Source organism: Bombina bombina, chromosome 4 (genome assembly GCF_027579735.1).
Source record: "Bombina bombina isolate aBomBom1 chromosome 4, aBomBom1.pri, whole genome shotgun sequence".
NCBI classification, from domain to species: domain Eukaryota; kingdom Metazoa; phylum Chordata; class Amphibia; order Anura; family Bombinatoridae; genus Bombina; species Bombina bombina.
The window spans coordinates 946,277,091-946,303,827 of record NC_069502.1 but is presented as its reverse complement, the minus strand read 5'-3'; the positions used below and the strand labels follow the sequence as shown (position 1 = coordinate 946,303,827).

General features: G+C 40.1%; 1 protein-coding gene across 1 annotated transcript in view; it reads right to left on the bottom strand.

Moving 5' to 3' along the window:
- The window catches only part of MRPS5 (mitochondrial ribosomal protein S5), a 404,252-nt gene that overhangs the window by 365,205 nt on the left and 12,310 nt on the right, over positions 1–26,737 (bottom strand). The window contains exon 2 of the mRNA XM_053712599.1: positions 19,105–19,262. Within this exon, the coding sequence (XP_053568574.1) occupies positions 19,105–19,262 (158 nt within the window). The remainder of the gene's footprint in view (positions 1–19,104; positions 19,263–26,737) is intronic.

Sequence of the window (26,737 nt, the reverse complement as noted above, 5' to 3'; positions counted from 1 at the left end):
TGTGAATTGCTGATAGATGGCAGGAGTGATCCTCTACCCATTTGATGATCTTGGATACCACCCTCATCGCCAGGGAACTCTTTGTTCCCCCCTGATGATTGATGTAAGCTACAGTCGTCATGTTGTCCAACTGAAATCTGATGATTTTGGCCTCCGCTAGTTGAGGCCATGCCTGGAGCGCATTGAATATCGCTCTCAATTCCAAAATGTTTATCGGGAGAAGAGATTCTTCCCGAGACCATAGACCCTGAGCCTTCAGGGACTCCCAGACCGCGCCCCAGCCTAAGAGGCTGGCGTCTGTCATGACAATGATCCACTCCGGTCTTCGGAAACTCATTCCCTGAGACAGGTGATCCTGAGACAACCACCAGAGGAGTGAGTCTCTGGTTTTCTGGTCCATCTGAATCTGGGGAGACAAATCTGCATAATCCCCATTCCATTGTTTGAGCATGCACAGTTGCAATGGTCTTAAATGAATTCGAGCAAAGGGAACCACGTCCATTGCCGCAACCATTAGTCCTATTACCTCCATGCACTGAGCTATGGAGGGTTGAGGAATGGATTGAAGAACTCGACAAGTGTTCAAAAGTTTTAATTTCCTGACCTCCGTCAGAAAGATTTTCATTTCTACAGAGTCTATTATTGTTCCCAGGAAGGGAACCCTTGTGAACGGGGACAGAGAACTTTTTTCTATGTTCACCTTCCACCCGTGAGACCTTAGAAAGGCTAGAACAATGTCCGTATGAGCCCTTGCTTTGTGAAAGGACGACGCCTGTATTAAAATGTCGTCTAGGTAAGGTGCTACTGCAATGGCCCTTGGCCTTAGCACCGCTAGAAGGGACCCTAGCACCCTTTGTGAAAATTCTGGGAGCAGTGGCCAATCCGAAGGGAAGAGCCACGAACTGGTAATGCTTGTCCAGAAAGGCGAACCTCAGAAACTGATGGTGATCTTTGTGGATAGGAATATGCAGGTACGCATCCTTTAAGTCCACGGTAGTCATATATTGACCCTCCTGGATCATTGGTAAAATTGTCCGAATGGTTTACATTTTGAAAGATGGAACTCTGAGGAATTTGTTTAGGATCTTTAAGTCCAGAATTGGCCTGAAAGTTCCTTCCTTTTTGGGAACTACAAACAGGTTTGAGTAAAATCCCAGTCCTTGTTCTGCTGTTGGAACTGGGTGTATCACTCCCATTTTTAAAAGGTCTTCTACGCAATGTAAGAATGCCTGTCTCTTTAGCTGGTCTAAAGATAAGCGAGACATGTGGAACCTTCCCCTTGGAGGAAGGTCCTTGAATTCTAGAAGATACCCCTGAGAGACAATTTCTAGTGCCCAGGGGTCCGGAACATCTCTTGTCCAGGCCTGAGCAAAGAGAGAAAGTCTGCCCCCTACTAGATCCGGTCCCGGATCGGGGGCTACCCCTTCATGCTGTCTTGGTAGCAGCAGCAGGCTTTTTGGCCTGTTTACCCTTGTTCCAGCCTTGCAATGGTTTCCATGCTGGTTTGGGTTGGGGTGCGTTACCCTCTTGCCTAGTGGCTGTAGAGGTAGAAGCCGGTCCGTTCCTGAAATTGCGAAAGGAACGAAAATTAGACTTATTTTTAGCTTTGAAAGGTCTATCCTGTGGAAGGGCATGGCCCTTTCCCCCAGTGATATCTGAAATAATTTCTTTCAACTCTGGCCCGAATAGGGTCTTACCCTTGAAAGGAATAATAAGCAATTTTGTTTTGGACGACACGTCCGCCGACCACGATTTTAGCCAAAGCGCTCTACGCACCACTATTGCGAAACCAGAATTTTTCGCCGCTAATTTAGCTAACTGTAAAGCGGCATCTGTAATGAAAGAATTAGCCAACTTCAGGGCGTGAATTCTATCCATGACTTCATCATAAGAAGTCTCCTTCTGGAGCGAGTTTTCTAATTCCTCAAACCAAAAAGCAGCTGCAGTGGTTACAGGAATAATGCAAGAAATTGGTTGAAGAAGAAAACCTTGTTGAACAAAAATTTTCTTAAGTAAACCTTCTAATTTTTTATCCATAGGATCTTTTAAAGCGCAACTGTCTTCTATTGGTATAGTTGTGCGCTTAGCTAGCGTTGAAACTGCCCCCTCTACCTTAGGGACCGTCTGCCACGTGTCCCTTCTGGGGTCAACAATGGGGAACATTTTCTTAAATATAGGAGGGGGAACAAAAGGTACACCTGGCTTCTCCCACTCCTTATTCACTATATCCGCCACCCTCTTAGGTATCGGAAACGCATCAGTGTGTACTGGGACCTCTAAGAATTTATCCATTTTACACAATTTTTCTGGGACCACCAAAGGGTCACAATCATCAAGCGTAGCTAGGACCTCCTTAAGTAGGGCGCAGAGGTGTTCTAGCTTAAATTTAAACAGTACTATGGAATCAGGCTCTGCCTGCTGAGAAACTTTTCCTGTGTCAGAAATTTCTCCCTCAGACAGGCCCTCCCTCACCGCCAAGTCAGATTGATGTGAGGGCACTACAGATAAATTATCCTCTGCGTCTGCTTGCTCATTTTCTGTATTTAAAACTGAGCAATCACGCTTCCTAGGAAAAACTGGCAGTTTGGATAAAAATGCTGCGACAGAATTATCCATTACTGCTGCTAACTGTTGCATAGTAATAGCAATTGGTGCGCTAGATGTATTGGGCATTGCTTGCGCGGGCATAGCTGGTGTTGACACAGAAGGAGAGGATAGTGAGCTATCCTCACTACCTTCAGCTAAAGAATCATCTTGGGCTACATCTTTAAGCGTGATTGTACGGTCTTTAAGCTGTTTGGACGCTATGGCACACTTCACACATAAATTTAATGGGGGAACCACCTTGGCCTTTGAACATACAGAACATAGGTTATCTGAAGGGTCAGACATGTTTGACAGACTTAAACAGATCTTCAATGCAATAAAAATTATTTTTGACAAAACCGTTACTGTGTCTTTAAATAATAAAAGTGCACACTTTATTACTGAAACATCAAAAAACCATCAAATAAACATCCGATTTTAATGAAATTTTCACCACAGTGTCTTAATGCTTTGAAAAGATTGCACACAAATTAACCAATTAACCCCTTAATGCCCAAACAGGAGCTAATAACAGCAATTAACCGGTTAAACACACTACAGTACTATGCCACAGCTTCCACTGTGGCCTTTACCTTCCTTAGGGATTATTTTAGTAGGAAATAAGCCTCTCCGGAGTCTTTTCTGATGCCTCTGGACTCCCCATGTGAAGCTGCATGAACTGCCTAGGCAAAACAACTGCGAAATTGAGGTGCGAAAATGAGGCCTACTCCCTCTTCATTCCAGAGTGGAGGGGCCTTTCTGACTAGATTAGGTGTCCAAATAAGTGCCAGGCGCAAATTAAACCCCAAAAGTGCTTTAAAGTCTGAAAAAACACCTTAATTATAGTGAAAAACATGCTAAAAAGCAATCGATTAAGCCCACAAAAGTGTCAACCAGCATAGAGCCCTTAATATAGGCCATAATTTTATACAGAGTCTAAGAAAATGGCTTACCTATCCCAGAGGGGATTGCTGACAGTCTTCTAGCATTACTAGGTCTTGTTAGAAAAATGACTGATCATACCTGAAGCAGTTAAGCCTGCAAACTGTTCCCCCCAACTGAAGTTCTCTGGTTTCAACAGTCCTGCATGGGAACAGCAATGGATTTTAGTTACTGGTGCTAAAATCATATTCCTCTCGGCAGAAATCTTCATCACTTTCTGCTGCAGAGTAAATAGTACAAGCCGGCACTATTTTAAAATAACAAACTCTTGATAGAAGAATAAAAAACTACAACTAAACACCACATACTCTTTACCACCCCCGTGGAGATGCTACTAGTTAGAGCTGCAAAGAGAATGACTGGGGGGCGGAGCCTGAGGGGAGCTATATGGACAGCTTTGCTGTGTGCTCTCTTTGCCACTTCCTGTAGGGATTGAGAATATCCCACAAGGATGAAGCCGTGGACCGGATACACCAATGTAGGAGAAAATAATATGCTGTATCAAATTATGGTATGAAATTTTTGCACTAAAGTGTCCCTTTAAAAAAAAGGCCTATTTAGCATTAAAGGGAAATGAAAACCAAAATGTTTCTTTTATGATTCAAAGCATACAATTTTTGAAAAGTTTCTCATTTCCTTCTATTATAAAAATTGCATCATTCTCATCTTATTCTTTGTTGAAGAGATATATAGATAAGCAGCGTGTACATGCCTGGGGCACTATATGACAGGAAATAGTGCTTTTGCTAATGTATAACATAGTTACAAAACTGCTGCCATTTAAAGGGACTCTGAACCCAAATTTTTTCTTTCATGATTCAGATAGAGCATGCAATTTTAAGCAACTTTCTAATTTACTCCTATTATCAAATGTTCTTCATTCTCTTGGTATCTTTATTTGAAATGCAAAGATGTAAGTTTAGATGCCCATTTTTGGTGAACAGCCTGGGTAGTTCTTGCTGATTGGTGGATAAACTCATCCACCAATAAATAAGTGCTGTCCAGAGCCTGAACCAAAAGAATAGCTTAGATGCCTTCTTTTTCAAATAAAGATAGCAAGAGAACAAAGAAAAAATTGATAATAGGAGTAAATTAGAAAGTTGCTTAAAATTGCATGCTCTATCCGAATCACAAAAGAAAAAAAATGGGTTCAGTGTCCCTTTAATGCTGCAGACACATGCACACTCCTGAAGTTACCTCTCTGCTTTTCAACAAAGGATAACAAGAAAATGAAGAAAATTTGATAATAGAAGTATCTTACAATATATTACAAACAAAATCTTGATAACAGAATTTATGTTTACCTGATAAATTACTTTCTCCAACGGTGTGTCCGGTCCACGGCGTCATCCTTACTTGTGGGATATTCTCTTCCCCAACAGGAAATGGCAAAGAGCCCAGCAAAGCTGGTCACATGATCCCTCCTAGGCTCCGCCTACCCCAGTCATTCGACCGACGTTAAGGAGGAATATTTGCATAGGAGAAACCATATGATACCGTGGTGACTGTAGTTAAAGAAAATAAATTATCAGACCTGATTAAAAAACCAGGGCGGGCCGTGGACCGGACACACCGTTGGAGAAAGTAATTTATCAGGTAAACATAAATTCTGTTTTCTCCAACATAGGTGTGTCCGGTCCACGGCGTCATCCTTACTTGTGGGAACCAATACCAAAGCTTTAGGACACGGATGATGGGAGGGAGCAAATCAGGTCACCTAGATGGAAGGCACCACGGCTTGCAAAACCTTTCTCCCAAAAATAGCCTCAGAAGAAGCAAAAGTATCAAACTTGTAAAATTTGGTAAAAGTGTGCAGTGAAGACCAAGTCGCTGCCCTACATATCTGATCAACAGAAGCCTCGTTCTTGAAGGCCCATGTGGAAGCCACAGCCCTAGTGGAATGAGCTGTGATTCTTTCGGGAGGCTGCCGTCCGGCAGTCTCGTAAGCCAATCTGATGATGCTTTTAATCCAAAAAGAGAGAGAGGTAGAAGTTGCTTTTTGACCTCTCCTTTTACCGGAATAAACAACAAACAAGGAAGATGTTTGTCTAAAATCCTTTGTAGTATCTAAATAGAATTTTAGAGCGCGAACAACATCCAAATTGTGCAACAAACGTTCCTTCTTCGAAACTGGTTTCGGACACAGAGAAGGTACGATAATCTCCTGGTTAATGTTTTTGTTAGAAACAACTTTTGGAAGAAAACCAGGTTTAGTACGTAAAACCACCTTATCTGCATGGAACACCAGATAAGGAGGAGAACACTGCAGAGCAGATAATTCTGAAACTCTTCTAGCAGAAGAAATTGCAACCAAAAACAAAACTTTCCAAGATAATAACTTAATATCAACGGAATGTAAGGGTTCAAACGGAACCCCCTGAAGAACTGAAAGAACTAAGTTGAGACTCCAAGGAGGAGTCAAAGGTTTGTAAACAGGCTTGATTCTAACCAGAGCCTGAACAAAGGCTTGAACATCTGGCACAGCTGCCAGCTTTTTGTGAAGTAACACAGACAAGGCAGAAATCTGTCCCTTCAGGGAACTTGCAGATAATCCTTTTTCCAATCCTTCTTGAAGGAAGGATAGAATCTTAGGAATCTTAACCTTGTCCCAAGGGAATCCTTTAGATTCACACCAACAGATATATTTTTTCCAAATTTTGTGGTAAATCTTTCTAGTTACAGGCTTTCTGGCCTGAACAAGAGTATCGATAACAGAATCTGAGAACCCTCGCTTCGATAAGATCAAGCGTTCAATCTCCAAGCAGTCAGCTGGAGTGAGACCAGATTCGGATGTTCGAACGGACCTTGAACAAGAAGGTCTCGTCTCAAAGGTAGCTTCCATGGTGGAGCCGATGACATATTCACCAGATCTGCATACCAAGTCCTGCGTGGCCACGCAGGAGCTATCAAGATCACCGACGCCCTTTCCTGATTGATCCTGGCTACCAGCCTGGGGATGAGAGGAAACGGCGGGAATACATAAGCTAGTTTGAAGGTCCAAGGTGCTACTAGTGCATCCACTAGAGCCGCCTTGGGATCCCTGGATCTGGACCCGTAGCAAGGAACTTTGAAGTTCTGACGAGAGGCCATCAGATCCATGTCTGGAATGCCCCACAGTTGAGTGACTTGGGCAAAGATTTCCGGATGGAGTTCCCACTCCCCCGGATGCAATGTCTGACGACTCAGAAAATCCGCTTCCCAATTTTCCACTCCTGGGATGTGGATAGCAGACAGGTGGCAGGAGTGAGACTCCGCCCATAGAATGATTTTGGTCACTTCTTCCATCGCCAGGGAACTCCTTGTTCCCCCCTGATGGTTGATGTACGCAACAGTTGTCATGTTGTCTGATTGAAACCGTATGAACTTGGCCCTCGCTAGCTGAGGCCAAGCCTTGAGAGCATTGAATATCGCTCTCAGTTCCAGAATATTTATCGGTAGAAGAGATTCTTCCCGAGACCAAAGACCCTGAGCTTTCAGGGATCCCCAGACCGCGCCCCAGCCCATCAGACTGGCGTCGGTCGTGACAATGACCCACTCTGGTCTGCGGAAGGTCATCCCTTGTGACAGGTTGTCCAGGGACAGCCACCAACGGAGTGAGTCTCTGGTCCTCTGATTTACTTGTATCCTCGGAGACAAGTTTGTATAGTCCCCATTCCACTGACTGAGCATGCACAGTTGTAATGGTCTTAGATGAATGCGCGCAAAAGGAACTATGTCCATTGCCGCTACCATCAAACCTATCACTTCCATGCACTGCGCTATGGAAGGAAGAGGAACGGAATGAAGTATCCGACAAGAGTCTAGAAGTTTTGTTTTTCTGGCCTCTGTCAGAAAAATCCTCATTTCTAAAGAGTCTATTATTGTTCCCAAGAAGGGAACCCTTGTTGACGGAGATAGAGAACTCTTTTCCACGTTCACTTTCCATCCGTGAGATCTGAGAAAGGCCAGGACGATGTCCGTGTGAGCCTTTGCTTGAGGAAGGGACGACGCTTGAATCAGAATGTCGTCCAAGTAAGGTACTACAGCAATGCCCCTTGGTCTTAGCACAGCTAGAAGGGACCCTAGTACCTTTGTGAAAATCCTTGGAGCAGTGGCTAATCCGAAAGGAAGCGCCACGAACTGGTAATGCATGTCCAGGAATGCGAACCTTAGGAACCGATGATGTTCCTTGTGGATAGGAATATGTAGATACGCATCCTTTAAATCCACCGTGGTCATGAATTGACCTTCCTGGATGGAAGGAAGAATTGTTCGAATGGTTTCCATTTTGAACGATGGAACCTTGAGAAACTTGATTAAGATCTTGAGATCTAAGATTGGTCTGAACGTTCCCTCTTTTTTGGGAACTATGAACAGATTGGAGTAGAACCCCTTCCCTTGTTCTCCTAATGGAACAGGATGAATCACTCCCATTTTTAACAGGTCTTCTACACAACGTAAGAATGCCTGTCTTTTTATGTGGTCTGAAGACAACTGAGACCTGTGGAACCTCCCCCTTGGGGGAAGCCCCTTGAATTCCAGAAGATAACCTTGGGAGACTATTTCTAGCGCCCAAGGATCCAGAACATCTCTTGCCCAAGCCTGAGCGAAGAGAGAGAGTCTGCCCCCCACCAGATCCGGTCCCGGATCGGGGGCCAACATTTCATGCTGTCTTGGTAGCAGTGGCAGGTTTTTTGGCCTGCTTTCCCTTGTTCCAGCCTTGCATTGGTCTCCAAGCTGGCTTGGCTTGAGAAGTATTACCCTCTTGCTTAGAGGACGTAGCACTTTGGGCTGGTCCGTTTCTACGAAAGGGACGAAAATTAGGTTTATTTTTGGCCTTGAAAGGCCGATCCTGAGGAAGGGCGTGGCCCTTACCCCCAGTGATATCAGAGATAATCTCTTTCAAGTCAGGGCCAAACAGCGTTTTCCCCTTGAAAGGAATGTTAAGTAGCTTGTTCTTGGAAGACGCATCAGCTGACCAAGATTTCAACCAAAGCGCTCTGCGCGCCACAATAGCAAACCCAGAATTCTTAGCCGCTAACTTAGCCAATTGCAAAGTGGCGTCTAGGGTGAAAGAATTAGCCAATTTGAGAGCATTGATTCTGTCCATAATCTCCTCATAAGGAGGAGAATCACTATCGACCGCCTTTACCAGCTCATCGAACCAGAAACACGCGGCTGTAGCGACAGGGACAATGCATGAAATTGGTTGTAGAAGGTAACCCTGCTGAACAAACATCTTTTTAAGTAAACCTAATTTTTTATCCATAGGATCTTTGAAAGCACAACTATCTTCTATGGGTAAAGTGGTGCGTTTGTTTAAAGTGGAAACCGCTCCCTCGACCTTGGGGACTGTCTGCCATAAGTCCTTTCTGGGGTCGACCATAGGAAACAATTTTTTAAATATGGGGGGAGGGACGAAAGGAATACCGGGCCTTTCCCATTCTTTATTTACAATGTCCGCCACCCGCTTGGGTATAGGAAAAGCTTCTGGGAGCCCCGGGACCTCTAGGAACTTGTCCATTTTACATAGTTTCTCTGGGATGACCAACTTGTCACAATCATCCAGAGTGGATAATACCTCCTTAAGCAGAATGCGGAGATGTTCCAACTTAAATTTAAACGTAATCACATCAGGTTCAGCTTGTTGAGAAATGTTCCCTGAATCAGTAATTTCTCCCTCAGACAAAACCTCCCTGGCCCCATCAGACTGGTTTAGGGGCCCTTCAGAACCATTATTATCAGCGTCGTCATGCTCTTCAGTATCTAAAACAGAGCAGTCGCGCTTACGCTGATAAGTGTGCATTTTGGCTAAAATGTTTTTGACAGAATTATCCATTACAGCCGTTAATTGTTGCATAGTAAGGAGTATTGGCGCGCTAGATGTACTAGGGGCCTCCTGAGTGGGCAAGACTCGTGTAGACGAAGGAGGGAATGATGCAGTACCATGCTTACTCCCCTCACTTGAGGAATCATCTTGGGCATCATTGTCATTGTCACATAAATCACATTTATTTAAATGAGAAGGAACTCTGGCTTCCCCACATTCAGAACACAGTCCTATCTGGTAGTTCAGACATGTTAAACAGGCATAAACTTGATAACAAAGTACAAAAAAAACGTTTTAAAATAAAACCGTTACTGTCACTTTAAATTTTAAACTGAACACACTTTATTACTGCAATTGCGAAAAAATATGAAGGAATTGTTCAAAATTCACCAAAATTTCACCACAGTGTCTTAAAGCCTTAAAAGTATTGCACACCAAATTTGGAAGCTTTAACCCTTAAAATAACGGAACCGGAGCCGTTTTTAACTTTAACCACTTTACAGTCCCTGGTATCTGCTTTGCTGAGACCCAACCAAGCCCAAAGGGGAATACGATACCAAATGACGCCTTCAGAAAGTCTTTTCTATGTATCAGAGCTCCTCACACATGCGACTGCATGTCATGCCTCTCAAAAACAAGTGCGCAACACCGGCGCGAAAATGAGGCTCTGCCTATGATGTGGGAAAGCCCCTAAAGAATAAGGTGTCTAAAACAGTGCCTGCCGATATAATCTTATCAAAATACCCAGATTAAATGATTCCTCAAGGCTAAATATGTGTTAATAATGAATCGATTTAGCCCAGAAAAAGACTACAGTCTTAATAAGCCCTTGTGAAGCCCTTATTTACTATCTTAATAAACATGGCTTACCGGATCCCATAGGGAAAATGACAGCTTCCAGCATTACATCGTCTTGTTAGAATGTGTCATACCTCAAGCAGCAAAAGTCTGCTCACTGTTCCCCCAACTGAAGTTAATTCCTCTCAACAGTCCTGTGTGGAACAGCCATGGATTTTAGTAACGGTTGCTAAAATCATTTTCCTCATACAAACAGAAATCTTCATCTCTTTTCTGTTTCTGAGTAAATAGTACATACCAGCACTATTTTAAAATAACAAACTCTTGATTGAATAATAAAAACTAGTTAAACACTAAAAAACTCTAAGCCATCTCCGTGGAGATGTTGCCTGTACAACGGCAAAGAGAATGACTGGGGTAGGCGGAGCCTAGGAGGGATCATGTGACCAGCTTTGCTGGGCTCTTTGCCATTTCCTGTTGGGGAAGAGAATATCCCACAAGTAAGGATGACGCTGTGGACCGGACACACCTATGTTGGAGAAAAATAATTTTACTGGAAATGTGTTTGCCATTAAATCATGCACAAAATAAGCGATTGATAGTTTTGTTACGTTAAATTAAAAAAGGAAAAAACTACAAACTGTCTTGAGAGGAGCTGAACCTGCAAAGTCCAATTCAGCAGCAAAGTGCTCGATCCCCTGTGCTGTCTGGATACTTATCAGTTCTTTTTGCAGTTCCTTATATTACAAGTAAGAAGTTTTTATTAGCCTTAGAAATGGCTTTGGCTCTATGTAGACAAACACACTGATGTATCAACTAGGGTTATTAGGCTAATCTTTAGCAACCAGTCTGCATCTACAGTATGATCTGGCTCAGGTCAGTACCAAAAACTCCACATCTCAGCATTAATCATGACATTGATAAAAATACAGCTTGACATAAATTAAAGATTGTATTGAAAACAGCAGTTCAGCATGTTCAACAGTCAATGCTAGTTTTTTTTTAACACACCATATGTAAGTGCAACATGAATGCCCCCCCCCCCCCACACACACACACTATTTAAAGATTTCAAAATCACTTAAAACATCCATTTTATTAGTAAAAACATAAATTATGCTTACCTGATAATTTAATTTCCATCGTGGGGAGGAGAGTCCACTGCTTCATTCATCACTTGTGGGAATACAGAACCTGGCCACCAGGAGGAGGCAAAGACATCCCAGCCAAAGGCTTAAATACCTCACCCACTTCCCTCATCCCCCAGTCATTCTGCCAAGGGAACAAGGAACAGTAGGAGAAATATCAGGGTATAAATGGCGCCAGAACAAAAAAAAAAATTGGGTCAGCCCACCGGAGAACGGGCGGGTGCAGTGGACTCTCCTCCCCACGATGGAAATTAAATTATCAGGTAAGCATAATTTATGTTTTCCATCTAAAGGGGAGGAGAGTCCACTGCTTCAGTCATCACTTGTGGGAATAAATACCCAAGCTCTAGAGGACACTGAATGAAAAAAAACAGGAGGGCAAGGAGGCAGACCCTATACCGAAGGCATAACAGTCTGCAGAACCTCTCTCTCAAAAGCAGCTTCCGCTGAAGCAAAAACGTCAAATTTGTAAAATTTTGCAAAAGTATGTAAAGATGACCATGTAGCCGCCTTACAGATCTGTCCATAGAAGCCTCATTCTTAAAGGCCCAAGAAGAAGCTACAGCTCTAGTCAAGTGAGCCGTAATCCTTTGAGGAGGCTTGTGTCCCGCTGTCTCATATGCCAGACGGATCATACTCCTCAACCAAAAAGAAAGAGAAGTGGCAGCGGCCCTTTGTCCCCTGTGCTTCCCCGAATACACCACAAATACGGACGAAGTTTGTCTGAACTCCTTCGCGGCCTGAAGATAAAACTTCAGCGCCCGAACCACGTCCAGATTATGCAGTAACCTCTCCTTCAAAGAAGAAGGAATAGGACATAAAGAAGGAACTACTATTTCCTGATTGATGTTACGACTCAACGCCACCTTGATGAACTGGGACGACTCCAGAGTGGGCCAAGCCTTCAAAGCGTTGAAAATCGCTCGAAGTTCCAGAATGTTTATAGGTAGACTAGATTCCTCTCGAGTCCATCTGCCTTGTGCCCTTCTGGCACCCCAAACAGCTCCCCAACATGATTAGAATCTCCCAGGACGGTCTCAGGAAAGAAGTCCTAATAGCAAGTCTATAGTACCAAATTTTATTGTATTGTATTTTAAAGGGAGACGTCCCTTGTGTGTTTTAAAGAGATACTCTCTCAATAGTAAACTATTTCTATTCTTATTTGTATTTGCTTATCATATACATAATTGTTCCAAATAACCTAAATATTTGTGGTATTTTAAATAGATCTAGACCTGCGCTCGCTAGAGCTGTCACTTATTTTTACATTTACTCAGGAAAGAAGTCCCCTGGGACAACTGACCCAGTCGAGCCCACCAAGACAGGGACTTCCTCACTGGTCTTCCCAGAGATATCTGTTGGGACAAATCTGAATGATCGCCGTTCCATTTTTTCAGCATGCACAGCTGCAAAGGTCTGAGATGAAACCTGGCGAATGGAATGATATCTATGCTGGATACCATGAGCCCGATTACCTCCATAAATCTGGCCACAGAAGTCCTGGAGGACGTCTGCAGGGCTAGATAGTTGGACGCCAACTTGCAACGTCTCTGGTCTGTCAAAGATATCTTCATCGCAGAAGAATCTATTATCGTACCCAGGAACTCCACCCTGTTGCTGGGGACCAAGGAACTCTTCCCCTTGTTTATCTTCCACCCATGGGATCGAAGAAGTAGTAGGAGAGTTTCCGAATGATCGTCAGCCAGACTGTAGGATGGAGCCTGGACCAGGATATCGTCCAGATACGGGGCCACCGCAATTCCTCTGACTCTAGCCACTGCGAGAAGAGCTCCCAGAACCTTTGTAAAGACTCTTGGGGCTGTCGCCAAACCAAACGGAAGGGCCACGAACTGGAAGTGCTGGTTCAGGAAGGCGATCCTTAGGAATTTGAAATGATCCTTGTGGATTGGAGCATGAAGGTAAGCATCCTTCAGGTCTATAGTCGTCATGAATTGCCCTTCTTGAACCAAGGGCAGAATTGACCTGATCGTCTCCAGCTTGAACGATGAGACCGACAAAAACTTGTTCAGGGCTTTTAAGTCCAGGATTGGACGAAACGTGCCCTCCTTCTTTGGGACCACAAAAAGGTTTGAATAATACCCCAGACCTGTTTCTGCATGAGGAACTGGGACGAATACCCCGAGAGATGAGAGATCCCTCACACATCCCAGGAAGGCTTGTCTCTTTTCTGGTTTTGAAGAGATGTTTGACAGCAAGAACCTACCTCTGACCGGATACGATTTGAAACTTATCCTGTACCCCTGGTCGACGATCTCCAGGACCCAAGGGTTTGCAACGTCTCCCATCCAGGCCCCCGCATAAAGAGTCTGCCCCTACCAAGTCCAAGGATGGGTCGGGGTCCACCCCTTCATGCCGACTTTGACTCGGCGGGCTTCTTGTTCTGCTTGGACTTACTCCAAGAGTTTGCTGGCTTCCAAGCTCCCTTGGATTGCTCAGATTTTGCGGAAGGCTGCTGGTGATGAGACTTGTCCACACAAAAGGGACGAAAAGTAGAACCCTCAGGTTTGGCTTTCTTATCCTGAGGTAAGAAGGCGCCCTTGCCACCCGTGACTGTAGATATAATAGAATCCAGGCCCGGGCCAAACAAAATCTTCCCCTTGAATGGAAGGGAAAGCAAGCGAGACTTAGATGTCATGTCTGCAGAACACGATTTTAGCCTCAGAGCTCTGCAAGGTAAAACAGAGAATCCTGACGTCTTGGCATTCAGGTGAATAATCTGCATTTTAGCATCACAAATTAACGAATGCGCTACCCTTAAGGCTTTGATTCAATCCAAAATCTCCTTGAGGGGGGTTTCCACCTCGAACATTGCTGCTAGTGCGTCACATCAATAGGTAGCCGCCCCAGCCACCGCAGCGACAGCCGCCGCCAGCTGTAAAACGAACGCCGTCAGTTGAAACATCTTCAACTGATGGACTCCATCTTTTTATCCATGGGTTCCTTAAAAGAGGAGCTATCCTCAAGCGGAATGGTCGTTCTCTTAGCGAGCGTGGAGATAGCACCATCCACCTTAGGGATGGTTCCCTACAGTTCAAGCTGCACATCCGGAACAGGGAAGAGCTTCTTTAAAGACGACGAGGGGGAAAAGGGTGAACCTAGTTTCTCCCAATCATTCTTAATAATGTTCACCATTTTGATAGGAACCGGGAAGGCCTGGGGCACTACCTTGTCCTCGTAAACCCTATCCAATTTAGGGATCGAAGGTTCCTCCGGTAACTTTGGTTCCGGAACCTCCAGCGAAGCAAGCACTTCCTTCAGCAGGAAACGCAAATGCTCCATGTTAAAATTTTAAATCTGGTTCCTCCGTGGACGGAGGCCTAGAAGTAGCCGATTCCGCTTCAGAAGCGACATCCTCTGACAAGTCAGAATTGTCCTCCTCCGTGGATAATCTGTCCAAGATATCCAGCAAAGTCGAGGACCCCTGAGACAGATAGCTGTGCCATACCCTCCACTTGCGCTTAGTAGGCCGAGGCATCACATTTATGGCTGCAGAGACCTACGTCTGCAATTGATCAGCGAAATCTGGAGGACAAAGGGCCCCTCCCGTGGGAAGGTTAGTAGTGCCCTGGGGAACTGCTTGTGTAATAGGAGATGCATGTAGATAACTCACATCAAGGGACAGAGAACCCTCAGAGGTGGACGGCTCAGTTGTACTAAATACTTTCTTCTTTTTGAAAGAGTCCTCCATAGCTTGCGCCTTTATTACGGACTTGATTATTGATTAAATGGCACCTTTATATCCCAACGCCGTGGAACAGGAACACAGCCCTTCAAGTGTGACAGGTTAGTAGCGTCGCTCCTGACATGGACTTGAGAGAGTAAAAGCAGCCAACGAAACGTGTCAACGCTGATTGCTTAAGGAGCTGTTAATATGAGTCGGGATGATTTCGCAGGAGAACTCCCCCTGCATCTCCAGACTCTAACTTTCACCCATGCTCTCACTGAGAGACTGACAGGACTACTTAAAACTCCAGTCCCATTGCGAAGAGTACTACCCTCAATAAGAGACTACCCCGAATCTTCCGACACTTCTCTGCCAACCTCCTGTGACGAAAGGGAAAGATTGACTGGGGGATAAGGGGAGTGGGGGAGGTATTTAAGCCTTTGGTTGGGGTGTCTTTGCCTCCTCCTGGTGGCCAGGTTCTTAATTCCCACAAGTGATGAATGAAGCAGTGGACTCTCCTCCCCTTTAGATGGAAATAAGCATTTTTGGGGAATATTTATTTAGGGAAAAGCTGCTTGAAAAGCATCAAGTATGCTGAACTCTCCTCTTTTTGTGACCAGTTAGTGACAGATATAAATGAGCTTGTGTGCAATCACTGAGAAGAATGTTGCAGGTTTAGAGTTTAATGGATGCACTCCGACCTCAACCATCAATTAAACCACAGTAAAAATAGGCAAAGTAGATAATAGGAGTAGAATACAACATGTTTTTTTCCTAACTATACAATTACAAAATACAATTTTGATGTTATTGTCTTTTTAATATTGAACACTATTTTGCACCATCGTTGCCCTAGAATGAATCTCATTACACTTCAAAACAATATTTTTAAAGTAATGCTTTTTGCAGACAATACATAATTATATTCATAATTTTGTTTTTTTACCCAACTGCAAAAATGTGAAAACTAAATGAATATAGCTGTATCTGCCCTTACTATTATTATTTAGTAGCAAATAGGCACTTCTCATTTAAGCTCGTGGACAGATAGCCACTTGCAACTAATGTTTGTTGGCAGATGGGACGGGTGCTTCCTATTAATACTTAATTAATAAGTAGTTCCTGTTAAAGGGACATGAAACCCAACATTTTTCTTTCATGAATTAGGTAGAACATACAATTTTAAACAACTTTATAGTTTACTTCTATTATCAAATTTGTTTTATTCTCTTAGTATTATTTGTTGAAGGAGCAGCAATGCACTACTGGTTTCTAACAGAACGCATGGGTGAGCCAATGACAATCGATATATATATATATATATATATATATATATATATATAGTCACCAATCAGCAGCTCCTGTGCTTTCCTAGATAAACCTTTCAGCAAAGGATAACAAGAGAAGGAAGCAAAATAAATAATTGAAGTAAATCGGAAAATTGTATGTTCTACTTAAATCATGAAAGAACATTTTTGGGTTTCATGTCCCTTTAACGCTCATTGGTAGATACTCTTTTCCTTCTAATACTCATTGGTAAAAAGGAATAGTCTAGTCAAATTTAAACTTTCATGATTTAGAGCATGTAATTTTAAGCAACTTTTTATTTTACTCCTATAATACATTTTTCTACGTTCTCTTGGTATCTGTATTTGAATGTAAGCCTAGGAGTCGGCCCATTTTTTTCTTCAGCACCTGGGTAGCAGTTGCTGATTGGTGGTTACCAAAAATGGGCCAGCTCTTATACAAACATTCTTGCCTATTCAAATAAATATGACAAGGGAACAAAACAAAATTGATAATAGGAGTAAAATAGAAAATTGCCTGCTCTATCTGAATCATGAAAGTTTAATTTTGACTAGACTATTCCTTTAAGTACTTCCTGCTAACGCTCCTTGAGCATTATTAGTAGGAAGTAAAACGTGTGTAAATAATGACGATATACTAGTTTGCAATTAAAATTAAACAGGCTTTACTTCATATTCGTTTTACACAAAAACAATGTCAGCATATTTAAATGTTGCTCTTTAATATTGATTGCATTTTTTGTTAGTACAATGTCCCTTTAAATACTATCATTCTTGTTTGGCAGGCAAATAATAAAGCTATGCAATGATTAAATGTGCTCTTCTAAAATGCATATGAAAGATATAAATCATGTGTTTTTATTTATTACAAAAAAGGAATTCTAAGATTCTTTATGACCTCTGTATCGGTGTGTCAATCGAAAATCATTTTTTTAAAAGAAGAAGGAAAATCCTAGTAGCAAAGAAGTCTTAAAAAAATATTGGAACTATTGGCATTTACAGGACTCAAAGCCCCTTCAAGTAAAGCTACTAATCCCTAACTGTGCATCATGCCTAGTCTCTCTGACACAAAGAATCCTGGGAGAGCTGCCTCTATAATCATGTTGACTTTTTCATATGTCAAAACAAAATCACATTATTAACCTTAGAGAGTACAAGACATGAACTTTGCGTAATTAGGACTTCTTTGCTTGTATATATACCAGTTACTTTTGTATTTTCTTCAATACACTGAGACACTGATTAATGAAAACATCAGCTATTGATACATGATGTCATTTTGCTTAAAAATCGTGTCAGCGATTTTTGGCAATTAAATCTGCTGCTAATATTGGAAGAGACTGAACATTTCAACAAATATGACAGAACTATACTGTTATGTTATTAATCACTAGATACTAGAACAATTATGATTCAAGGTCAAAGTCTGACATGTGACTTAAATGGTAATTATTTTATGGTAGAACCTTTAACTGCGAAGAGCCCCAACATAAAATATTTATATTACACATTAATGGACTGATTAAAGTGATGGTAAATCCGAGCGTTTAAAAAGACGATAGGATATACTATCACTAAAAATAAAATGTAGTTTATTTCACAACCTAAAAAAAGGCGGCTAAACTCACTCCTCCTGTGCTGCGGCAGCTCGCTAAAGTCAGCGGCTCCAGCCGCCCACGGCACAGCACTCTTCTTCAGTGAGGTGACGTTTCTACCTCTTAACCAATAACGTGTCAACTGACATCCTAGCACGGCTATTGGTTTAGAGGTGGAATCACCACCTCATTGGTAAAGAGCGCTGTATGTCGCTGGTCTTTCTATGTGGGTCCCGCTTTCAATAGTGCTGTCTTTCTGCCAGCGGCGAGACCGCGCTATTTTAGCAAGCCTTCAGGAGGGAGGGAGTGTATAACAGAGCAGAGTTGCTGCTTGCTGCAAGACCCGCAATATTATAGACACAAATCCCTTAACGACCAGCGACGTATGGGGTACGTCACCGTCGTTAAAGGGGTCAACTATTAGGGAGTTTAAGGGCCTCTAAATGCCTAGAAACAGATTAAAAAAAAAGTTTTCATCCAAAGCCACTACATCATCTTCCTCTTCAGCTATCATTTTCTCCTAGCCTCTCTTTTTTCCTATTTCAAACCCTCTGTCCTCTCCAATCCCTTTGCAAGCTTATTTGATAATATTGACTAAAATGTAAAGCAAACATGTTGTGCACAAGTATATTTGGCATCACTGTTATGGCCTAGATAAATAAACCCAGTGTTTAAAATTAGAAAGTCAATTTGGTACAACGCATTATAATATCTAGTGCACCCAGTCTAATCAATTAAATTTCGTAAGCACAGATGCAGGATAATTAAAAAAAAATAACAGCAAAAAAAAACCCAGATCTGGAATGTTAGTGATATTTAAGATGGAGTTTCATTAATCAGCTATATATATGAAGATGCGCTATAACTTACTTTTTAATATAGATATGATATTCAAATACCCTATGCTCTGCCGTCCACTTCAAAAGTCAATTTTTCTGTGAGCTAAAGGTTTGAATTGTTAGCCAATCAGCGCTCTCCCAATATGGCACTTTGTGGTTAGAGCTTTGGTTGGAGAACAAACCATTAGCTCACAGAAAAATTAACTAACTTTTGAAGTGGGCGACAGAGCGCTGGGAATTTGAATTTCATATCTATATTAAAAAGTAAGTTATAGCGCATCTTCATTACAACTGATGAATTGAACGCCATCTAAAATATCACTAACATTCCAGATCTGATTTTAATAGGGGAGAGTATACCATCGCTAAGTCTTGACAGGTCTGTTTTTATTCACCTCCTTCTTAAGATACTCACATTTGTTGAAGAAGCTGCTATGTCTGATTTGTTGAGCTGTAACAATGCGAGGCTCAGATATAAAACACTGTGACTGAAGAGCTTTTGCCAAATTATTGTAAGGGCAGCTGCTTCTTGCAACTGGTATAGAGGTTCCACCTGTTGGGACACAAACAAATCAAAAGTAAGATTTATTATTTAACTTTATTGCCACCCAACAATCAGTGAACAACACATACAAGTGTCATGCCGGCATTAAACACTTAAGATGGAGCAGGGACTGTTACTAACATTGTGTTGTTACAGACAGTATTTTTTCCGTCCTTCATTTTCAATTAATTTCAATAATAAATGATTATTTTTATACTGAGGCTACTTAACCGTATTCAATGAGTGATGTGTGGTGACTCATTGTACTTATTCATATAATTCATGTGGCAATGAATTAAGGGGACATAAAACCCAACAAATTTATTTCATGATTCAGATAGAGGGGCATTTGTATCAAGCTTGATGCCCCGTGTTTCTGGCGAGTCATCAGATTCGCCGAAACAGCAGTTATGAAGCAGCGGTCACAAAGACCGCTGCTCCATAACCTTGTCCCCCTGCTCTGAGCACGATCGGGTTGATTGACACCCCCTGCTGGCGGCCGATTAGCCGCGAGTCTGCAGGGGGCAGCGTTGCACCAGCAGCTCTTGTGAGCTGCTGGTGCAATGCTGAATACGGCGAGCGTATTGTTTTGGATTTTGTTTTATCCACATATTATAGTCATTAGATCAACATTTTTAAAACTTTTACATTTTGTTTTTTCACTGATAACTGAGATAGAGAGACTATCATCCCAGACACACTTAGAATATTTTTTAGATTTCTTATATACTCTTGTGGTAAATACACATTTCACCCATTTGTCTATATTAGGATTGCAGATATCTCTGATAAGGAGCTTTCGATCACATTTTTTGATACAGACCATCTAAGGCCCCCTTTTTTTGCACTATAATTTTTGATAAAGGTTAACATATCACTATATTTTTTATATTTTTTTCTTAGATATATTTTCTCACTCAATATAAAACCAACGGATACCTTTAGCTTCTTCGAGCGCACTTACTACCACTTTCTTAACTCCAATTTCACTAGAAAAGAACGAAGGATCTTTTCTCATTGTAAGTTGTATGGTATCCTCTCCATAACCAGCGCTCTACTTAAACATCCCTGATACTATTTCAAAAGGTATATAGTCATGTATTTAACTGCAATGGGCTATAATATATATATATACACACATGAAGAATAAATATTCTCATGCCGGGTTAAATGTGCCAACTCAACAGGAGTACATTCATTCTTCATGTGCGCTAACCCGACAAGAGTTACCTTAAGGCGCTTTATGTATTTATTAAATATAAAAGTTATTGAAAATAATAATGTCAATAATTGTTATAGATGTATTTTTACATCTTAAGATAACTAATTAATGTGTGCTAGCCCGACACTGTGTTAGACATGCATTGTGGAACCCACAGCAAGTTATGCATATTTTACATTCCAATGTTATTCACATAGAAAATAAAATACTTTTTATTATTGTATGATAATGTTAATGTAAATATATATATATATATATACACACACTCACTGTGTGTGTGTGTGTGTGTGTGTGTGTGTGTGTGTGTGTGTGTGTGTGTGTGTATGTATGTATGTATATATGTATATATATATATATGTATATATGTATATATATATATATATATATATATATATACATACATACACACACATACATACACACACAAAGGTATAGATACATATAGAAATATATTTAATAATAATAATAAAAAACATTTCCTGTATGTGAAGAACATTGGAATATGAAATATTAATAACTCCTGTCGGGTTAGAGCGCAAGCAATAAGGGTTAGTTTCTTCTTCTTCTAAGTTTTCCATTGAAATCTATGTTGCAAATGGTTGCAATAACTGAAGTCCTCAAGCACAAGCACAAAACTTTTCAACTTGTAATACATGCACTAGAGAAAGACAGTTCCGGCTAACTAGGAAGACGCTCCAAACAGTGGTAAGTAAATTCAAAAGATTTCTTTATTCAAAGCACTGTGCACTAAAAACAAAGAGCGGACAATAGCTAGAAATGACCTCCACCCAAATCAAGTAGTGGTCACATAAAGGCAGTAACAGCAGACGCGTTTCATGCGGGTCCACCGCACTTGATCACTGCTTAGCATAAGAAACTGCCTATAGTCTATTTAAAGGGGCATATAATTAGGCAATTAACATCATATGTGTCCAACTTAGTAATTCATAAAGCCTTAAACAATTAATCCCTAATTCATAGACTGTAATGTACAGGACACAGGAAGGTTTGCACACACAACAATACAAGTTTATACTTATATAAACAATCAAAAACAACAAAAAACAGCAAAAATAACAAAACATGAAAGGGGAGCAAAGTAGATAATCGATTCAATCTCAAGAAAAATTACAAACAATTATTATTATATATACATAGTTTCTAATTCATGATTTATAATATTTAATTTTTAATTATTAATTTTTATAATTCTTATAATTTAGTGAACAGTAACAGATGAAAGAAGGGGCAAATGAGGTATCATATATTGTTGATACTATTATTTAATTATAACTTAAATTCAAATTTAATTTTAATTTCAATTCAAATATTGGCTTAATTGCTATAGTACACAAAAACCAAAAAACAATATATATATACATACATACACACACATACATACACACACAAAGGTATAGATACATATAGAAATATATTTAATAATAATAATAAAAAACATTTCCTGTATGTGAAGAACATTGGAATATGAAATATTAATAACTCCTGTCGGGTTAGAGCGCAAGCAATAAGGGTTAGTTTCTTCTTCTTCTAAGTTTTCCATTGAAATCTATGTTGCAAATGGTTGCAATAACTGAAGTCCTCAAGCACAAGCACAAAACTTTTCAACTTGTAATACATGCACTAACCTGTGCGCACATAAAGATTACTTTTAGCCATATTTACGCTTGAGCAGGAGCAATAAATACCGCTCCACTTGCAATCTAGCCCTAACAGTCAAATTATCGCCCAATAGTCTCTCACACAGTTTCAGACAATTATCTATTATTGATCATTTATTATTTTGAAGAAAGTTCACATTGAAGGAACATATAACTCCAATTTTTTTCTTTCGTAATACAGAAACAGCACACAATTTGAAACGATTTTCCAAATTACTTCTATTATCTAATTTGCTTAGTTCCCTTGGTATCCTTTGTTGAAAATAATACCTAGGTAGGCTCAGGAGCTGGGAGATAGCTGCTGATTGGTGGATGCATATATATATACCTCCTTGTCATTGGCTTGCTGATGTGCTCAGCTAGCTCCTAGTAGTACAGTGTTGATCGTTCAAAAAAGGATACCAAGAGAATAAAGCAAAATGAATAAAGAAAAAAAAAATTGGAAAGTTCTTTAAAATTCTATTTGAATACTTAAAGTGCCATTTGTTATTTTTTCCTTGCTTTTGGGTGTAAGATGTCAATACTGAAATGGTTGTTATGGTACATGAATCTAAAAGAAACCATTGTAAAATGATGTCTACTTAAAATCCACTAGCAAAATAAATAAATACAGGTAGCCCATGTTTTACGCTGGTCCAAATTGCGCCATTTCACAATAGCACCTGTTCCTAGTGATCACGTGACCACTGTTGAGGAAGTTAATCCACTGGTTCCTTAGCTGCAAACAAAAGATTTGAAGAAACAATGTTGCCACCTGCATTTATAGTACAGCACTGTAATACTGTGTACAAGGGCGTTGTTTACCATTTGTTTGGTTTATTAAAAGGGACAGTACAGTGAACTCTAAAAAAAAAAATCGCTATCATTCACATAAAAGAGAAGTAACATATTAAAAATATATATTTTTTTATTGCTGGCTGTTTTGATGTTCAAGCTAACAGAAAGTCTATGTCTGTGTGCATGTTAAAAAAAAAAACTGTTAAAATGTCCTTTTTATATAGAGCAAAGAAAAGTATTGCCCACTGGCTAATAAACAGGACTCCCCACTGTTATATTGATGGATTGTGAATTTTTATATTGCTGTTTTTTAAATTTACAACATTAATTTCAGGGCTATAAACATAATATAATATTATATAGGCTGCAGCTAACGATTATTTTCATAATCGATTAATCGGCCGATTATTTTTTCGATTAATCGACTAATCGGATAAAAAAGAGAATCAATAATAGTTTTCTATGTTTTAAATAAAATCCACATAATGAGTGTTACAAATATAAACTTCAGAATAAAACTTTACATTAACACAACTGTTTCTTCAATTTTTAAGCAACAGAGCACAGTTTTATAATTAAACAAAACCACAAACTGTTTGAAAAGAGGTAGAACTAGAAAGAGTTAGACTATCACTGTTAATAACATTCTGTTATTCACTCTTTCAGAAACTTTGAATTGAAATGCAAAAATCTCAACATGTCCACATGCTTCTGGCTAAGGCTGGTTCTCTGTTTGCAGCTATATTTCCTGCAGCAGAGAAAAGGCTGTTGAGGTGTATAAGTAGGGTTTTGCCAATTTCACCAAAATGAGATATTTATCTTTGTTAGCTCTTCACCAATGCTAAGTGATTTCTACCTTGGCAAGGGGCCTCTCAATAAAGTAACCCTTGACTTCATTCTAACATAAAAATATCTTGAATATCTATATGCAATTGTAAATAACCAGCTATAAGGTTAGGGGAAATATATAGTCTGCTCTAAAAATAACGTAGATATACTTACAAAGGTTGAATATGTTGTTAGACCCAAATCTATCTTTTGGACTCCACATAGAAAAACTTGCCTCTAAACTTTATCCAAAACTAGGTGCCCTGTACGTGTACAGAAACAAATCTTGCCTCAGCCCTACAGTAAAGGAAAAGATTGTACAGCAAATGCTGATACCTATCTTGGATTATGGGGACATAGTATATGCACCTGCTCCGCAAACTCACCTTAATAAACTAAATACATTGTATAACTCGTTCTGCCGCTTTGTTTACAATGTAACTACAGGACCAACCATTGTGACATGCTAAAAGAACTAAACTGGCTTTCGCTGGAATCCAGACGCACCCTCCATCTTTCCTGCCTTGTCTTTAAGAGCCTTTCTGGGAAGCTCCCATCCTACCTGAGCAGAATGCTCTCCCCTGCTATTCCCACCTCCTATAACCTCCGATCCAATAACAGCACATTATTTAGCTTGCCTCAATACAAAAAGAAAGCAGCTCGATCCTCCTTTTCCTACAGAGCGCCACAATTATGGAATGACCTCCCTCACACTTTAAAAACTTCCCCAAGCCTAAAATCCTTTAAGAGATCCCGCTATACATATCTCAAAACAGAATGCTCCTGTCATGGTTGATTAAATATTTTGTACCTGCTCTATGTTAAATGTTTGCATATATTGTGTATTATTATTGTTTATGTATTTTATTGTACCCTATTGTATCAATGCAATGTTTTGTGGTCCCAGGACATACTTGAAAATGAGAGAGAAAGCGCTAAGGACTGTATATCATTAACAGCACAAAGCCTTACACATTTATTTATACAGTACATATAATCAGCAATAGCAAGCAATACGCTAATAATTGTGCAAACAGATAATAGTGCACATCAATTTAAATAACTCCCTTCAATCTAGGGACAAGGTGTAAACAACAAGCTTGGCACTACATCATGAAAAGCATAGTTCCAAATCACCAGATTTAATATACACAATCCAAATGATGACTATTATATCTGGGTTACACATAAGCCAGGGGTAGTTGCAAACGTATACTGTCCTGAAAAAGTGAAAAGTAGACGTCCTTTAGGCTAAGGACATAACCATAAAACACAATACCATATGCAGGAGTTCATTGGAGTGAAGCAGCTGGTGTTGTGCACAGACCAACTAATTGCAAACCGATTAATCGATTATGAGATTCGTTGACAACTATTTTCATAATCGATTATTATCGATTATGACGATTAGTTGTTGCAGCTCTAATATATATATATATATATATATATATATATATATATATATATATATTATATATATTTGGTTATAATATTACATTACTAATGTCAATTTTGAGAGGGGTCTGGTACCTAACTCATTTGATTCCCATTAACTGGGTTGATTTTTACACCCATTTTTCTAACAACCGTTCCTTTAGGCTACCTGTAAATAAAAATGATACGCGATACAATGATCTACTGTGTATAACTAGTTTCATGAAAATAAATCCCATGGTTTTAGGAAACTGTCAATGTATAATGTAAAATGTATTTAAATATAATATAATATTATATAATGACACATATAATTCTAATGCCAATTTTAAGAGGGGCTGGAACCAAACTCATTAGATTCCCTTTGATTTACATTATATAACTGGGTTTATTTCACATCAATTTTTTTTATTTTACAACTGTTCCATCAGGAGCAGAACCCTGGCACAAACTGAGGCTACCTGTAAGTAAAAAAAGATATGCTGCATCTACTGGGTATAACTAGTTTCATGAAAACAAATCATATGGTTTTATGAAACGGTCAAATGTATTGATATAATTTGTGTAAGGAGCCAGGGAAAATGTTTATATTGATTAAGGTAAAAAAGAATCCAACAATTAAAGAGGCAGAAATAAAATTTGAAAACCTTGAGAATTTTTTAATTTAAATCTCCCAAAACTGTAATGATTGTCTGGTTGTAGAAAAATTGCTCAAAAATATTCACCTATCTAAAAACCAAACAAACAGGGACAATTAAAAGACATGCAAATTATATTTGCTTCTGGTACCTTCTGGGCATTTATGTAATTTTCAAATCTCTCCAAAACCGTATATTAGCAGCTTTTGTTTTCTTTGAGTTGGTAATTAGAAATGTAATTAAATCATTAGCACAGTTGCCAAGTTTACAAGTACAAAAAGCCAGACGGTTCCTTCTTAAGAATAAATTTATATTGTACCAAAATAAAACTTTTTAGCCATTAGAGGTTAGAAAGTAATAATATATATGATATAAAGCCAAGACATTAAAGGGACAGTCTAGTCCAAAATGTACTTTTATCACCAATTTTGCTTTGTTCTCTTGGTATTCTTAGTTGAAAGCTGAACATAGGAGGTTCATATGCTAATTTTTTAGATCTTGAAGACCGCCTCTTATATGAATGCATTATGACAGTTTTTCACCACTAGAGGGTGTTAGTCCATGTGTGTCATATAGATAACACCGTGCTCACGGCGTAGGCTTCCATTTGGGGTGGAGCAAGGAGCATGAAGTGTTGCTTGCACGTGCAGGGAAGATACTGCACGGATTTTCAGTGTTCCCCTATCAATCAGCCTCCAAGCGCAGGGTGATATTCTTGAGCCGGAGGCATTGAGCTGTGAGCAGCTTATTGAAGGAAGTCGATCTATTGCCTACTTAGGTGTTGTGGCGCACGCCAGAGCGAAGAGGTAAGGGAGAGGTGTGGGGTGAAGAACCTGCCTGATTCCGGAGAGACAGAGGACGGTAAGAGTTCTTGTGTATGAGTGTATTGGGAGGATGGGCCAAAGC